We start from the raw sequence: 19,085 nt of genomic DNA on the forward strand, positions 1-19,085 counted from the left end.
AAATACCTGAGATTCCTTCTGCCTTGCAACTTTCTAAGACGGCTAGATCTCTCTTAATGCCATAGTTTTTCATAAATACAATATAGCTTTCGGCTCTGAAATTGTACCTTGAAAAGTTGCCATGACAGCATGGAGGATTCTGTTCAGCTTGCAATCCTCAGCAGGCTACGCTGTTCCTTTCTTACCAAAGTCTCTTAGCATCTGCCCAGACATGCACTTGCCAATGTGATTGACTCATATCTTATATCAGCCATTTTTTGCTCATAATTCCTCCATGTGAATGAAACAGTGTTAGTATTTTGTTCTGGTAGCATGATGGGTTTGATCGTTTATTTTACAGCATGTTACTGTACCCTCAGATTTGAAAAGCAAGGACAAAAAATTGTTGCAATAGTAGAAGGTGGCATGACATGTGATACTCCTGCTCTGGATCCCTAAGAGTTAATTTTCCACTCACATCTTTTCTCTGGTACTTCAGCCCTTTACTCAGTAGCCTATTCCTGAAATGTCCTATAGGAAAAGACAGCACAAAAATTTGGAGCAGGAGGGCTACTCAGTACTAGCTCAGTCCCTCCACGTAGTAGCTCATGTTTCAGGTTCTTGGAAGCTCCTGCCATACCCTAACCTAGTTCTTGTAGCATCTGGAAGGAAAATAGTAGTACCGTCCCTATGTTCCATTTGAGCATGAGGTTCTCTATTCAACAAGCACTGAACTTGAATGGTACTATGAATTCAATTCAGAATTAAATCGGTGCTGCTGCCACCATGCAGCATGTTAACAAGACAGATCATTTTAGGCATCAGAGGACTGCTTTAACATGGCAAGTGTTTTGAGATTGCGTGCAACTATATTTATGAAAAGAAGTTCTTTTTAACTCAGATAATATACTGTCTGCATTTGCTATGGGTCAACCTGGGATTTTTCCTGAATCAGTCACCCAGCCCTAATTCTAATAGAATACCTCTGAATAGTTTTATACTAATAACTGCTCTGTAGAGACTCCTGAAATTATAATATATTAAAGACCCATCAGCCTATCAGAAGAACATGTAATTTTATGTTCATTACTTCTTGGTTCCTGACTATAGAATTTGGATGGTTGCACCTCAATTAAAAGTTGAATCAAAGTTAATATAATTTAAATAAAAACTTCAATAAAAAGTTAAAGTTCTGTTCTTAATAGCATTAATACCCTTTAATGACCGCTACGGTCATTACCACTAGATAACTGACCTTCTTGAACCTCTCTTCACATAGAAACCTTTCTCCCAACACAGGCAATTATTTAGCAGTAATGAGTGCTCTGTAAGAGATTATTGTTTAACCAAGTACCTTGACACACTGCTTTTCCCCCGTTATCTCTATTCTTCAACAAATGGTACATTTTTTTCTATTGTAGGTTTTTCAGTTTTAAGCATAGAAGGCTTTGGTCTTATTCTTTCCCATGCAGAAGTTCACCATATAATTGTTAAATTTCAGATATAATTAAAATCTTGAAAATTAGGGTGATATGAAATACTGTTTGTGAGCTGCAGCTGTGGCCCTACAAAACAGAGCAGTTCTGAAGGCAGGTTTGAGATACTGAGGGATAATGAGGAACAAAACGAGAAATATTGTTGGGGTGAAAAGACACAATACTTTAACAGTGTGTGGAAAAAGGAGGAAAAATAAAAATTAATTATAAAAAGACAAATATTCAGAAGCATAAAGGAAGCCAAAGGAAAAAGTGAATGAAAGAACAAATAAAGAGCAAGGAGAACAGGCAAGAAAAAATTAAATTTGGTTGTACAGAATTAAATTCCATAAAGAAAGAGATCTTTCTGGCAGAGACCTGGAAGCATTGAATGTTAAAGGATGCTACTGTAGAAGTGTGAGAATTAGTGGTTCAGTGAGCTCAACAAAAGTCTGGGAGATGAAACTACTGAATTCTATTTCCAGTTGGCCTAACAGCTCACCCTGTGGCTGTGGGGAAGGCTCTTCCCCCTCTCTGCCTCAGTTCCTTTCTCCGTGAAAATTACCTTTTTTCAAAAGGCATTATGATATTTATATATGCTGTGCTTCAAAAATACCAAGCACTAATAGTTACTGATGAAGTTAATATGTCCTCTTCCTCAGTTTTTAAACCAAGATTCATGAAACGCCTTCCACTTCAAATCCTCCTTGAAGTATCTCAAGCATTTTGCACAAATTCACTTAGAAATACCTTATTCCTTTTTCCTAAAAGAAATCTTGGCTAATCAATTTAAGACAGCGAGCATCTTCTAACCAGTTTATTTTGACTATTCTGACCACTCTTGTACCTGTTAACATGAACTGTGTTATGGTCAGATTGTGGAATAAAGCCTGAAGAATCTAGTAGAAATACAAATGTGCTATACTTAGAGATAAGATAAAAAATGTCAGATGTTCAAAATCTGCATGGCACCATTGTACATTACTTCCTGTATGAGAGGATAATTTGGCACAAAACACAATGGAAAAAAAAAGTCCATACAATGCCTTAATCCAGCATACAGAAAAGAATGTCCTAAATGAGTCCTTTGCTCATTTAAAAGCAGTAAATATCTTTTAATGTCCTGGATGAATTCCCATCTGTTCTCTTTCCTTAGAAAAAAGGCCTTGAAAACTGAAAGGTGGGGGGAAGCAATACATTTTCCTCTTGCCAACTCTGCTCCTATTTAGAAGAAAACACAGGAGAAATCTCTCCAAATGATTTTTCACATTAATACTCCCATCTCCTAAAGCATCAGCCTTTTTCATAGTATATCTGTTACATCGATTGAGATTCCTCTGTATTTTCTGAATAAGGAGACAATAGAGAACAAGGAGAGGGCTTTCAAAGGAAACTGCTTATGATTTGCCTTCTATCTTAAATAACTTAAGCTAGGTTCTTTTATTAATGAGAATACTGTAGGAAAGTATAATATTCCATTCCATTCTGGAAAATACTACAGGTAGGACTGCAGTGTATGGAACCTTGTCAGCTAGACAGTTTACTACATTGCAAGAAAATGGAGCAAGAAGGATTTTTTTTTATTTGTATCAAATACATTGTTCTTCCAGGCTGTAGTGAAATAGTTTCTATTTAATTGCAGAGAAATCCTAAGAAGGTTACAGCAGTGAAACATTAAAATTCTAAGGGCAACTAATAACATTAAAACTTTATAGCCCCAGATAGAATAATTTAGACAAAAACAACATGAACATATGTTTTGTGTAATAATAACAAACATTTATAGCTGTCAAGAGAGAAAAACACAGGTTTATGCACACCTTAATGGCGTGCATGGGTGAGCATGAGTATATTTAAAACATAATATATTACAAAATTGACAGCAGGCATGACTCTTCTGGGTACTATGTTAAATCAATGAATAAATTACCAAAAGTGTGTTGTGGCTGTTTGGATGTGTAATTGAGCTTAACGTATGTAGTGTTATTTCAAAAGAAACTGTTCAAGGAGTTTCTAGACCAATCCACTATGCATCTTTACTAAGCTGTTTACAAATAACAATAAATGAAACTGTCTCACAGTAGGAAGGAAGTTTAGTTATATACATTACGTAAATGGGAGAAAAGTTAATTTTAATATGTTTTTTGGGAATTAAAACCAAACTTACTTTAATATAGCTAGGATTCACTGAATTGGAAATCAACATTTTTCATGTTTAATTTTAGATTTATTTTAATTAGTTGATACTTTACAAAAAAAAAGGCTCTGTTGCAATACATGTCAGAAATAAGTCCAGTGAGATAAATATGGATGCTTCATGCAGCATGTGTGCTGAAGAGTAAGAATCAATGCTCAAAAAAATGAACTAACAAAAAGATGAACTTAAATTTATTCTATTTCCTTAATACATTTCCTGTCCAATGTTCAAAAACATTACATTAGAAAACTATGAACTTTTAAACTTTATTGCTCTTGACTAATAACAAAAAACCCACAGATTTGCAAACTTTAATTTTCATATTTAGAAAAAATACTTAATTTTCATATTTAGAAAAAAAGTAGCACATACATCTGTTCCTTGTTTCAGAGCTGTTTCATCTTACTACACACAGAATTTTTAATAGATAAATTTACCCTATTTTTTGCATCTATCTTTATATTTTGCAGAGTTACTAGTACTTGGTTATTACACAATGCTCTAAATGCTTGCATATCAAATATCAGATAGGAAAGGCAGCCTGTCCAAATTAAGTACTTAATACTCTTGCAGTCTACAGGAAAATTTGCCAAACCAACAGCAAGGACAGAAGAGACAAGTGGACCTGACCTCAGAGTCACCTTCTTTCTGCCCCCCTCCTCCAAACTGAAATGATGACCCTCAAATGTAAGCAATCATAAATGCGCCATTCTAAACTTTTGTTGTGCATCACAGCTTTAAGTCAAAGTATTTCACAACACATGGGGCTGAGCTCTCAGTCAGATATGAACTTTCTCCTCTGATTTTTCTCTCTCTTTTCTCAACATTTTTCTTCATTTCAGAAGGGATGATGTGGACTGTCAGTATCAACCATACTTGTGATTTTCTTAGGGCTCATAAACTCAAGGATTACGGCATTCTGTGCTAAATGCCTGTCTCCTTTCTATAACATGACTGTTAAGAGGAAAAATAGGATGAAGAAATGAAGTGTACATGCCCAGATGAGCTATTCTTTCTCCCTGGTGTGATGATGGTTCATAAAGCATGCTATGGGGCGATTATAAAAGAATATGGCATACCACCTGTCTTCTGGTCAGAAAACCCATTTTGCATTTAAAACCATCCTAGGTTAACTGTCATTAACATTTACAGCTGCCCATGGGATATGGTAAAGTACACTACTACCACACATATTTTTGTTGTGGTTACTTCAGGTGTTTAAGGAACAAGTCTAAATTGTTAAATGTGATGCAGTTCCCATTGTATCTCCTACATTAGTTACACTACCTTGTGTAAGTATAATTATCAATAAATGAGGAGTGTCTGAGATACTTTAAGAAAGGTCTAATTAAAAATCCAGGAAAATACTGAAAAAAAAAATTACCCACAAGTTACTAGGCCTGGCATACAAACATACATAAGGTTTTACCATAAGCATCTTAGTCTTTAGTATTAGTCTATTTTTCACCAAATTCTCTACAGAAAAGATTGGGGTTTTTTTTTCATAATGTAGATACACATAAAGAAGTCAGGTCACATAATGCTCAGCACTGCATTCTGCTGCCTTCTAATAGATTGGCTTTAAAAACTAGCAAAATCTGTAACATCACTTTGAATTTAAAGTTTAAGTGTAGTCAAGTATACTATGCCACAAAACATTTAAGAATAAGTCAGTTTCAAAATGCAGGATGTCCAAGTAGATTTTTCCTTCAAACATTGTTTTACCTGATTTCTCTTTTGTGACCACCTCAGTAAGGAATAGCTGCTTAAAGTCTACAGCTGAGACTAGAACTGAAAGATACCACAGGTTAAATCATTGCTAGAAGATGTTCTGAAAGAGTAAAATAAGAAGTGAATTGGAAAAAAAAAAGGAAAATGCCACCAAATAATGTTCAATATAAAAGTAATTAAAATAATTTTAGAAGAATAAAAACATGAAGAAGATAAAATTTACCTTTATCTTATAGTATCTTTGTTCACATCAATGTTTCTTTTGTTCTCTATTACACATTTAATCACTCTTGGACATCAACCACAACAGCAAAAACTCAAATACCTAACTGATAATAAGCACAGAAATATTTATAAGAAGTTAGTTTATTCTGTAGATAGGAACACTTAATTTAATGCACAAATACAATGAAAGTAAAATTTCTTTTTAAAGATCAGAGGAGTGCCATGCCAGTCACTCTTCAATGGAATAAAGCAGTAATTTTTTGTTTCAGACCAGTGATACAAGTTTAATAAAATGACAAAGTTAGAATGCTATTAACAGAAACAACAATCTTTAGAGATGAGAATTGACAACAGCATCCCTATTGAGCTGTCCTATTTAAAGTACAGGATTTTTATGAGACTATATCAAAAGGGAAAAATTAACTTTTCAAACATGATTTTTTTCAAAAGGAAAACATGGTGGAACAGTCTGGTACACAAAGAAAGGAAGAAAGCATCTCAGTATAGAAGGCAAGCTGAGTTTACTCTGCTGAATCCTGCATTACCAGAGGTAATTAGGATAAGAGGCACGAGTTGCCTTTGCATTGCAAGAGTTGTTATTGCATTGCTGCTGCCAGAGCTAGGAAAAAATAATAGACTAGTGGAGATAACAGACAATAATCCTGTAAATCCAATGCCTAGATTTTGTGCCACATCATCTGAACAAGCCAAAATATTTATCACTGTGATGACTGTTAAACACATGGGTAGGACACACATTCAAACGTTACCATTCAATCTGACCAGCACCACTTTGTCAAAAGTCAACTACAACCACTTTGTCAAAAGTCCCCCTGCACTTCCATCTGGTGCTGACCTGGCAGTGAACCCTGGGAGAGGAGTCTCCCTACACACTCCTGTACTATATTTATCCTGCTGAAATCCTGAACTGTTTTGAGGAGCAACAAATGGCATGGTGGGAGAGGGGGCAGGAATAAGATATGAGAAAGGAAACAATGGAAAAGATCTGAATTTCAACTAATTTGCTTAATTTGCTGAATTTCAACTAATTCACTATCTTTTAATCCAACAATAAACTTGTTTTATCAAAGCATTTTCAGTCAGCTAGGATTCCTTATTTTGACTTGCTTATTTATTAATTTATTTCAATGTGTTCCAACAGCTTTTGAACTCCAACCCAAAAAACAGATTTTAAAAAAGCTCTGTTTCTGCTGTGTTGTAAAACCTTGAATGAGCACAAGGGATTCTGAGCCCACATAGAAAAGTACAAAATTAACAGGTCTGACAGGCTACCCTAGAAATTTCTGCCTTAGGCGGGGAGATCTTGACTTTTCTGTAAAATAAATCTGGGTTTTTTGTGTGTGCATGTTACTAAAAGTTATTAAATGTAGATTTTTCTGTAAATCTGAGAAACGTGAAAGAATAGGCAGATATGAATAACTGAAAACTTCCATCAACATTCACTTCTGAAATTAAAATAACAGAACAAAAATGCAACAATATGATTGTACAGAGAGAGCAGAATGGAGATATGTGCAAAATAGAAAATCAAGGCCTTTGAGTAGTTAATACTTAGTTTATGTCACTTAAGGTAATCATGTTTGTATGAATACATGCTCAATGCTTGTGTTTTTATATTTTCAAGTACAAGCCAAACCCAAATGGGACTTTGCCTAAATAAAACTTTTCAGAGTTGGTCTACTTACACAGGTGAAGTAACAACAGCCTAATATACTTTCAGAGTTTCAGATAATAATGTTCAGATTCAAATAGCATTATGATAAAATTTGCCCCTTGGGTGTCTGTTGGTTTAAATACCTATTCTCATCAAGTTCCCAGTCTGCACTTGTTCTCAGTGGAGAGATTTAGATTTAAAACATCTTTCAAACTGAACTTGATCTATGTTTTAATAGAAAGTAGCCTTTCTCAGTCCTGGAGTAAAAAGTCATAATTGCTTTGCTAACTATGTAAGCATAACTGCCTCTACTAACAGAGATGGCTGTTAAAGATTCTATAGTTGCCAAAATTAATCAATACAAAGTATTTAGAATCACCAAGGTGTAAAAATTATAGAAGCATATTTTAAGTACTATAGGTAGCTCAGAGTCCTTGTTCACATCTTTAAATAGAATATGACTTCTGATATTTTTGAAGTAAATTTTGTAATATGCTGGTTAAAAAAGCATGGACATTTCATAACAGAATTGAATATTATGCTTAATAGTGGACACAATTTAGGTGCAAAAAAAGTATGATTTTAAAAGTGTGGTTCTCTACATTTTATACTTGGTAGTGAGCTAAATAAACCACAGATAAGATTACTTTCAGATTCAATGGAAAAAAAATGGGCAGTTCGGCTGCTTTTTAGAAATTCGGCCTGTTAAAAAATGTCAAAATTATTTTAGATAATATGAAAACAATACTGTCATACAGAATTTGTAGGAGATTGATGGATATATGAGAAAACAATATCTCTGAGCCAAAATGGGACCCAGCTTTGCTTGACCAAGACTTCAGGGACATAATTTCTTGAAAAACTAGAAAAATGTTTTGTTAACTTATGATATAGACAGGCTTTACTAGGGCTCATGTAACCTAAAAGAAGAGGTTTAGGATGGAACTATTATTCATCTTCTCTTACTGCATTCCAAACAGCAACTGCTTAGATTCAATCCTTTTTCTGTGAAGGGAGGTTCTGAATTAAACACAAAATTATTTCTCCTGCCCACTAAAAAGCATACAATTAAGAACTCAAGAGAAACAGCTTCCAATAAACAACAGTGAATCTACCACGTGGAATCTGACAATACATCTAACAGCCTTTTTTTTTGTGTGTGCACCTTTGATGCTTTGCTTTAAATCATTCTGAAAAAAAAACTATGAATATTTGAACAAAAGAAACATTTTCAAACCAGAGCTCTCCCAGATATGTAACACTTAAAATCTTCTATCAACTGAAAATTACTTCCAAAAGCAGTGGTCTAGTGTTACCAATCCATTTACAAGGCCAACTGCACAATCCTGCACCTTAGTGAGGAGTTACCATACAACAAAAATGTAGTTATTGTTGCAACATTTTACTCTCAAAACATTGGGTTAGATTAACCCCAGGCGGCCTCAGTAATACAGGCCAGTGGGGAAGAAGGCAGTAGGGAAGAACCCCCCATCCTCTTTCCCTGTGAAGCAGCCAACCACCACCACAACCCACAATGGGCTCACAGAGGCACAAGATGAGACTAAACAGGACATAATTTGATTTACAGCCTTTCCTGGAAAATCTCAGCTGTGTAAATCCTTATGAACAGCGATATGAGACGTAACATTGTCCCTCTGGAAAAGGAACAATAGTTCTGACACCTGCTTCTCTCAGGGTGAGTTGAGGAGTAAACCTTTGTACAAGAGCTGAGCAAGGGAAGACTTTAAGGTTCAGTTTGCTTATGCCTGCATTTGGTAAAAAGGCTTTGGTCTAATGACACAAAAATTCAAATTTTAACAGCTTGGAAACTTAAAATCACCTCAAAATTACTAGCTCAGGTAAAGTGTTTTAACAAGGCATGAACATGTTCAACACATAATTCCTTTACTCAAGGATAGATACAAAATACATGACAGAAGAAGCTTGGAAGTTTTATGAGTATTATTCTGTACGAAACATATCAACCTATGCTTATATACACTTAGAGGCTTAAAGGAAACATTCTGTACATGAAAGTTTACGTGGTTACTTTGGCTTGCCTGGGTTTTTGAAAGCTTCTGCTTAGTTGAAGAAAATACTGCTTCAAAGTATGATAAGAGACACACTTTCTTGTCAAGGCACTGGTTTTGTCAATAAAAACCCCTGTACCAGAAAGGTACTGAACAGTACTAAAACTCATTTTTCTTTTTATCTATACTAAAATTATCACACAAAAGTTTTCAACTAATTCTCACAGTCTGATACAGTACTGTCAACAGAGCTTTTCTGCTCAGTTACCACAGTCACATCTTTTACACCCTGCTAGTTTCTAGACTTATTCTAAACCTTATTTCTGTTTCCGTTTATTCATCCAGTCTAAAATAATGTGTAGAATAATGATGTCATCTCTCAAATTCTTCCTGAAGATACTTTTGGTTACAATGATAGCTAGATCTGTGCACATTCTAGATTATATCTGTAACATTAAAACTATGTAATTTATAAAGCAAGGTCTTAAAAACTAAGGAAACTGAGAAACCTGAAGGAACTGAGGAACGTGAAAGAACTGAGGAAATGTGCTAAAAGACATAAACTGTCCTTCCTCTTGCTTCCTTTTTTAGGTTCTTTTCATTGTTTCATCAACATAGCTTGTTTTGATTTGCTTGGAAATTCTTAAAGGATGTTTTCAAACATATATTTGGATAACAATTAATATTAAAAGAACTCTGTCATGTTTCACATGCTCCAGCAAAAGCACTAAATGACAGGCTTATTCCTTGCAAAACCAAAATTATGTCCATTGATTTACAGAAGTATACCACTACCTTTTTTATCCCTTTGGCCAACTCATACATGGTTTAAATCCCTACCATCGAAGCTAACAAATCAAGAATACTGTAATGTCATATACTGAAATACTTAAAGTCAGACAAAATAATAACTGTAATAAATTTTTTTCTAGTACAGCAGAATTAATGGCATCATTTGTACTTATGACTGAGATCACAGTATCTGTAGTCTAGACTTCTAAAGTTTCCAAAGATTCAGAACTGAAATTTTACATGAATGCTTTTAAACTGTTCAGTTGTTAGGCTCAATAATAGCATTTATGTACAGATAACATTTTAAATATTCAACAATATAAGACAATGCCTCAATGGCAACATATCAGAGCCTACTGTTCTAATTGTAGGAAAGCACTTCCCTATTACCATCTTTGAAGTAGTGAATGGTGAACTGTGGACTTGCTATAATACTTTACAGCACAGAAATATGTTGCAAGGTATTATAAAGTATTGTTTTCACCAGTGAAAGATAACAACTATTTAACTGTGCCGAAGACTATCCAGTTGTTCTGAACAGGACAGACTAACACATTCAGCTGAAACTGCAAAGAATTAAGGTGGCAGATGGCCGATTCCACTGATACTGGAAGTAAGCCTAGATAAAGGTGGTTAGAACTTCAGTTTAATGTCTCATCTATGAGGTGTTGCACTCTTGTGTTTAGATGGGAATGTGGCTCATTAAGGACATATTAGAGGGAAAAATTACTTCTAAAGCACAAATACCAACCTTTCTTGTACATTTCTTAAAAAAAATAAAGACTCGATTAATCTATGAGACAATGATAGACCAGAATGGCACATGTATCACCAGATGAAAAGCCCTTCCCATATGTCTGTACAATGTCAGAGATGACAGTCTTATTTCCATTTCATTGTTTTTTCAAATTGTTACTGAATAACTAATGGCTATTTACTTGACATTTTATTCCACAGTATTATGAACATGACACATGGGATTTAATCCACAAATCCGATCCTACGTTTCTACATGTGGAAAAATAAAGAAAGAGAGACTGTAAATTAAATAAGCAAATTCAGTTTGAGATTTGAAGTTTTAAAAGTCTGCTATGATGTAAGTAACTCCAGGAACCCAAGTAAAATGATCCTTCTAGCATATGTTATTCCTGCCTTTCCACTAGAAGTAAGTGAAGGAGAAGAGAACGAAGGCTATTTACATATGCTACTTGACAACTTCAAAGCACTAACCACTACAATAATACATGCAATATTCCAACTGAATACATCGGACACAAGATATACCATTTTCAAAGTGGTTATGTAAGTAAAAACACTAGGTTCTGAAATCATGCTCTGTGTTATCTGTTGGTAATATTTTTAACTGTCCCAGTAATAAACTTTCCCTGTTTTTAAATAATGAAAGACATTAAAAAAAATACTGCTATGTTGCTTTTAATATTTCAGCCCATGCACCATACTCATGAAAAACAGAGTTGATAAAAGACACTGAGGAGAAGAAAATTATCTACTCACAAATATGACATTTCTCTGCACTAATCACAAAGGTGCCAAAACACTTAATTCGTATGTTCCTTTTATATCAAAGTATTAATCTAAATGTTGTAGTCATGGCAGCCTGATTGGATGGCCAGGACAAGTCACAAGTCTGGAGTGAAAAAGAAAGGACTGTTACGGTTCCCTAAACTTTGGTCTGTCTTGTTGCCCATTTCACAAATTCATGGTCATATTAAAAGACTGAGCAGGATGTAATTGTTCTGGACTGTGGTGTTTAGTCCACCCACAAGGTCTGAGACCAGTGTCACTATAAAACTGTCTGTAAAGTAGCATTACCAGAGTGCCAAAGTGTGATCAATACTAAAACTTCGCCAAGTTTTTAATTTTTAAATGAAAATCACTTTTCTGTGTACTGAAGACTGTTTGTTTAGAATGCTTGCAAAAGCTGCAAAATTGTATGCAACTGAATGGGAAATCATCCTGGAAGTCTGTGATGTTTAATTACATACCAAGAGGAAATTACACTGGTTTTCTTTTCCCTTTATACAAAGATTTGTTTAACCACTTTAAATTCTGTTCCTGAGCCACCTACTATTTCTGTGACTTTTGGTTTGCTTTGTTGAATGTGTTTTTACCTCTTCTTCCAATTCTCTTCAAATCCTGACTGCTTCTATCATTAACCCACTGACAAGTCCATTACATAGCCAACACATTCTTCCCATGACTGTGTTTTACCTCAGAGAACTAAGTCAGATTTCAATGTTCTAAGTATATGGTACAGCGTCTTAACCAGTTACACACTTAGTTCTCTGAAGCTGGAATGGAAAATAAATGTTTTTCAGTAATAAAGTAATTATTCTGGAAATAAACATGTCCAGAAGTACAGACTATATATATTTGCAGAGTATACCATTAGTCATTTGACCTACTAGCCTTTAAGTTGATATACTATATCAGAACTTAAAGTATATATACTCTAAACTGTTACCAAAACAACCCATGAAACTTAATCCAAACATTTACTTGCAGAACAAAAATATCCAATCTCAAAAATTATAGTAATGAACTGACTGTACAAGTGCATGTTGGGAGCAGAGCCTGCAACAGACCCTAAGAATATAATTCCATACAATGTTCAGTGAAGGATAATGTGTACTATCGGCAAATGCTATTAAGATTTTTATTATATTAAATGACATCAGTTACAAGACAGACTTGCAGGCTCTTTGGAAAGCAATGAATTTTTCCACCAAACTATGAGTTAAATAGATCAGAGTAATATTTGGGCATTTACACTCACAGCCACTAGACAAGAAAGTACATCATGTTGTTATTCAACACCACTCTTTAATGCTTATTGAAAGCAATAGTGTTCCAGTAGGCCTTTTGTGATGGAGAAGTGACCCAATTTAGGAGATCACCTTCAAAACAAGTGGTCTCAGACATGTTCAGAAGGTGAAAAAATGAAAAATACACACATATATAAAAACATACCTCCTATTTTCCAGATATTTTAGAATATTACTTAATATTTCCATCAAAAGCAAACACATACTGTAGCTAAGTGCCTCAAGATTCAGGACAGTCAGGTGTATTGTAGATCACATGTACTACTCATAATGTTAGATCAGTACTTGCTGGAATGTGTCATTTTTAAAGACACTTCTCAATGGAGTAAGAAGGCAAAACTTTTTATCTTTCAGTTTAAACTAAATGCAGTCATCAACTCTTCATTTATAAAATTGACAGAATAACAGTTTTAGTAAATACTTAGAGAACTCAGTGTTTGTCTAAGATTTTACAGAGAATGCAATATATTAGAAGAGCTTAGGCATCAGAAATGTTTAAAATCAATCCTGTCTTCTACAGCAATCATTTTAAACCACTATTAAACTTACATACAGTAAAATGAAAATTTTCCTAAGCAAAATCTGAATTCTTGACTACAAATGTTGACAATATATTTCTAGATTGCAGAACATCACTCTCCCCCTCCCACTCTTCACTACTCTCATTAAAGATGCCACAGTGCTATGAAAACATGTTTTATAAAGTCCTAAGGGAAAAGTTTCCTAGGGTCTTTGAAATTCCTCCTTTTCCTATTTCTTTACAGATTTCTAACACCAACACTGTTCCTGCAGTTTCTCAAAAAAGGCAAAAATAAAAATGCCCTCTAGGTATAATCTTTAGATTTTCTATTACAGTTCTCAGATTCCTTTTGGTTTTTGAAACAAATGCAAACTGAAATGTGCAGTTACATTATCAGCTGTATTTTAATTTTAGTTAATTTTTTATTGTGAAGAAGTAGATAGTATTTGGCCACTCTATTGCCCATACTTACAAGAACCTTATACGAATGTGATTTAATCACTGAAACAACCTGAAAATATTTTTAGTTTCATCTATTTTTTGTCCACTTTTTTTCTTTAGCTGTAGACACAAACAAATAAAAAACAAACAAAAAACTAAAAAAAAAAAACCACACACAAAAAAAAGCATTGCTTCAGGTTCCTATCTCAAAAAGCAGACAGCAAGGACCTACCACCTACCTATATGAAAAATTTACTGCAACATAAGCCCTGTCTGCAGTTCTCCCTTTTCAAGCAAATATTTTATATATAATCATTCCAAGCTAGGGATTCCACAACGTTCATAGCAAAATCAGGCTGGATTTTACAATATTTTTACATGATAATTTTGATTAAGCAGTTATATTTTTGTCTGGGATGGATGAGTCAAGATGTGCAGAGAAATGGTATCATATTACTGGCAGGGATAAAACTTACCTTTGAGCTAGTCTGTTTAGTTTAACAGACCTCATTATGAAATCAAGTGTTGCCCCACCACCTGCTTCCTAAAGGAAGAGCTATATGGCCCAAGAGCACTTTCCATCATGGAAGTGATGAGGGATATCAGTTCAAATTCTGTCTCCTGCATTTATGTGTTTTCAAGTATTTTTTGTTTCATTTTTCTCCTTGGCTCTTCTTCCACCTCTAAGACCATTCTTGCTATGTAGAACTATGGTAAGAAACTAGCATTTTTCATGTAATCATAGCCAGTAGTTGCTCTACGAACTACTCTCTAGGAAGCACTGAATGCCCATGCTAAGAATTGTCTACCATCAGAACCAGAAAATCCACTCAGCACAACCATCTCTGCTGTTTCCAGAAACAAAACCCACGAATTTTTCTAAAAATTTCAGCCAGATGTAGGTTTTTGTGATATTGAGTTATTAGATTGTTCTCCTGCATATTCTTCACTTAGGAAACAATTCTGCTTACTCTTGATGGTGATGACAGGTCATGGACCCTAAGCCAGAAGTTTCTATTGTGTGTAGTATTCCGACACTACTTGCTCCAATTTGAATAAGCATGGTCTGTACTTAAAATGCTCTTACAAATACTAAGTTTGGCAACTGATAACTACTTTAGCCCTCTTTAATAACTAATATCCACAAAACGATGACAGGTGTCAATACCTTACTCTAAAAGTACTTGTATTCAACACAAGCACTATTATGGACGACTTAAACTCAGAGCAAAAAGATTTGTGGAAAGGCATATGACCTTCTTCCTACTACAATGGCCATCCCCTAATTAAGCAATGCATCTGATAGTCATTAACAGGAATGAGATAATGAATCACTTTCTCTCTTCTTTGTTAATTTGCTGTAACCAAGCGGCTAATGGATGTCAGAGCTGAGTGATTGCACTGATTATAGTGATTTATAGTTGCAACAAAACAATTTAAAAGCATTCTGATTATTCATGTTAAAGATGCTTTATGTTTTGTTTACTAAATGTTTTATGTTCCTCCTCATGCCCCTCTACACACATCCAGACAGGTCTTGCTAGAAAACTTGAAAGTTCCAAGATTTTTTATTGTTTCAGAGTAAGGCATTTCATTTTGTTTATAAAAAAAAATTTACCCAGTAGAAATGAAAAGCCTTAGGGTGGAAAGAAAACTTCAGTGGGGCCTAGTTCAAAAGAAGACGGAAATAAGAGGAAATAAGGCAAACTTCAAGCCACTTACCTTAGGGCTCCCAGTCCCTTCCTCGTTCTCTGCAGACACATCAGTAGCCAGTATCTCTGCTTTGATGATATCCAGAGCCCTAAGAATCCAGCTGTGTTGCCGTTTGATTTGCCTCTGTAGTTCCTTCCATTGACTTGCAATCATCTGCAGCATGTCCTTCAGTCCTTCTCCAAAATGAAGGGGAAAAAAGTAAAAGCTGTAAATTCAACAGCATCTTTCAATGTTATCCTTTATCCAAATAATTAGCAGGATATTTAAAATAATAAATGCAACAAGAGTTGTAATGTGTTTTCTTAATAAATCCAAGCTTTACTATTGTTCATCCTGCAAAACAATGCTATCGGGACAAATATTTCTTTTAGCCAGCAAATTAAATTTTGACTGTGTTTCAGCTGACAATTTCAAGAGAAAAACTCCACATAAACTGTCATTTCTCTGCAGTAGGGAACATTGTATTAATCACCCCCTCTAATATCTAGTCTTTGTCTCGAAACATTTCATAATCCTGCAAAGACATTCTTCTTACCTCCAACTCCTTTAAATATTTTCTGTAGTTTACACATTACTGTTTTCTACATCTATGATGACATGCACTACCCTTCCTTGCTATGGCTTCCCTATCTTTTTAGAACTATACATAGGAGTCAGTACCTATTGCTTTCACTTTACTCAGATCTGCCTGATGCTGTGAAACAATAGAGGCACACATGTAAGATGATGAGAAAACAGTATACCAGAGAATAACTTCAACCTGGATGAAAAGCATGCTAAGTAGGCCAAAATTAAGATGGCATTCCATAGCAGTATATGCTGATTAAAACCCTATTAGCAGGCAAGTCACGCAAACACCTAAAAATATAGGAGGTGGTGGGGATAAAGGGAAATCAGTATATCTCTCTCCCTCCTCTCAATTTAAGGCCTCTGAAGAAAAAGACAAGCCTAACCAAAGGAAAAAGGTATTTTTAATTTTAATCTAGTCCTCATAAATATATTTAAATCAACGTAAAAATTGGTTTAAGTGGTAAAATAAAGCTTCACCAATGCAATTATTCATTCAGAGTATGTAAATACATATATATATATATTTGAAATCCTAGTTCATTATCTTAATGTTATTTCCATAGCACCTACATCAAAGAATATGTCAGTGTGAAGTTTTCAGTGATGTGATTTCAATTGAAACTCAGCTGAACAGCAAGACCAAAATAAAATGAACAGACTATTTGCAGGCAGTATTTCATTTTATAAGTATCACTGCATTGTATGCAGTATATGAAACATTTATAAATCTTGAAGGTCAATCTGATAATGTAAATATTAATAATACATAAGGAAGTGAATATATGCAGTAATTTACAGCAATGCTTCTTCATTCTTTAATAGTCTGGAGACATAAAGACTTGCAATATTTCAGAAGGATTTACCTGATTTGTGAGATACAATAAGCTCAAGAAGTTGGCGTCCTTCTTCTACCACTGCTTCTTTTAAAGCACAGTGGCTATCTACATTCAACTTAAAACTCTGAAGAAAAAAAAAAAGAAAAGAAAAAAAAAGAGAGAGGAAAAACCCTCAGCATCAGACATTGGAGAGGCAGTTATCATAAAACACATGTACAAAATTACTTGCTGTTTTTTATCAAGAACCACATCCCAATTCACCCAATAGCCAAACTAATTTGTGATACTAAAAGCTATTGATATTTTGGATCTGGGCTCAAAATGTTTCCATTAGATCAGCAAAGTGCATCTGTGTTGAAACAGCTGACAAATCTAGACATTCATTAGGTTTTATGAAAAGTCACAACCCGTAGGCTATATCTGGAGTAACAGTGTTCTATAAAATACACTAAATTTATGCCACCACATATGAGCTCTGTTTTTTTCAGAGTTCTTTGAAATGTTGGTGATAGCACTATTTATGAAACCATAAAAAAATTACAGCATTGAATATATTGGCCTTATGTGCACTTACACAAATCTATTAATATTGTGTTCCTGAGTTAACTCTCATATCCATTTTCAAAGAACAAATCAGTCTGCTTTAGATCTCTGCATTCCTTATTTGCAAAGCAAATATTTTTCAACCTTTTTTTTCTTAATATTTTTAGTAGTTTACAAAGGATCTCTGCTTTGACAGTCAATAAAATGTTTAATTTCTTTCCCTTTTTATTATTTTATTTGAACAAATTGCATTAAAATGTAGTAATAGAGGAACTGGAAACGTGATGTATTATATGTTATGCCATTTAATACACCAATGATAACTCAGATAAATTTTTTAGTAATTTGCTAGAGCTTCTCACTGTACTTGACTGCAAGAAACAAAATACAGTAGAGAAAAGGATACTTGCAGTATTTAACCATAAATTGTGTGCAGACCTAAACACAAACATGCCACACATTTTCTCTTTGAAATGTCTACGGAATAAATGGAAACAATATTTGACCACTTGGAAAATAAGACCTTTTCCTTCTCTTGGGAATGACTTAACTGGCAGAGATGAAAGGAGTCTTTGCAAGTGCACATTCATAGCTTCTGGTTTTTATAAAACTTATTCATACTTCTTCAAATGGTAGTGACCATGCTAGTTGTGGAGTGGTGGACACCACAGAATACTCAAAAACCCCCAATTCTTAGGGAAGTAACATTTTTATTTCTTTCCTAACCCATACAGCCAGATTGACTGGCATAGCAAAAAATAATATTGCCAGAACAGTAATAAAATGAGGTATTTCTACTGTATTTGTCATGGTTGAAAAAGGCATCTTGCTGAGACAGTCTTAACAGTCTTTCAGGCAGCATTGTACCTGACAGTGACAGAATGTTTTTGAGAATTCTCCATTCAAATAAAGAGAAATAAACAGAAATTTTGCTACCTTCAACATTTTGAGTAACCCAAATCTCCCTGTAGGGACACCTGAAAATGCTGTTTTGGACCAGCTCTTGATCAACTGGGCCAGTCAAGAGAAGTTAAAAAGGAAAAAAGATGCCTAGTTTATGTCTGTCCCTTTCTTAAATCTGGAGTTTTATGAACCCAAATCTAGAAGTTCTTTTTCTTTCGTAAGAGCATGTCTGAACAAGCACTGACAATATTTAATTTACTGTTTACTTAAAACAGGCTTGTACTGAATAGTTTGTAATCATGCACTTCACAGGAAATGCACTATGTGTGTGCCTCACACAGCAAAAGAGAACCTAAAGGACCTGAGAGTAGGTTGTGTAATTTCATATAATTGAAGTCGAGTATAGATGCAGCTGGATGTGGCAGTGTCTCGAGATGATGTGGATGCGTTTGATAGGAAAATTGGAAAAGATGAGGTATTCTCTTTCATTAGGGAAAAAAAAAGAGACTTGCTGTCCTAGAAAAGATTCATTTAACATAACGCACCAGATACTACAATACAGCTTGATTTTCAGGTGCACCTATTAACTAGTAATAATGTTAAACTGAA

General features: G+C 34.5%; 1 protein-coding gene across 4 annotated transcripts in view; it reads right to left on the reverse strand.

Moving 5' to 3' along the window:
* AKAP6 (A-kinase anchoring protein 6) overlaps positions 1-19,085 on the reverse strand; it is a 263,132-nt gene that overhangs the window by 125,138 nt on the left and 118,909 nt on the right. For 3 of the 4 annotated variants that reach the window (XM_085061924.1, XM_085061927.1, XM_085061925.1), the window contains exons 6-7: positions 17,058-17,154; positions 15,634-15,800 (exon numbers count right to left, since the gene is read on the reverse strand). In XM_085061924.1, the coding sequence (XP_084918050.1) occupies positions 15,634-15,800; positions 17,058-17,154 (264 nt within the window). The remainder of the gene's footprint in view (positions 1-15,633; positions 15,801-17,057; positions 17,155-19,085) is intronic. The other variant, XM_085061926.1, reaches the window with a different exon arrangement.

This window comes from Lichenostomus cassidix, chromosome 5 (assembly GCF_008360975.1).
Source record: "Lichenostomus cassidix isolate B80296 chromosome 5, HeHo_3.0, whole genome shotgun sequence".
Lineage (NCBI taxonomy): Eukaryota > Metazoa > Chordata > Aves > Passeriformes > Meliphagidae > Lichenostomus > Lichenostomus cassidix.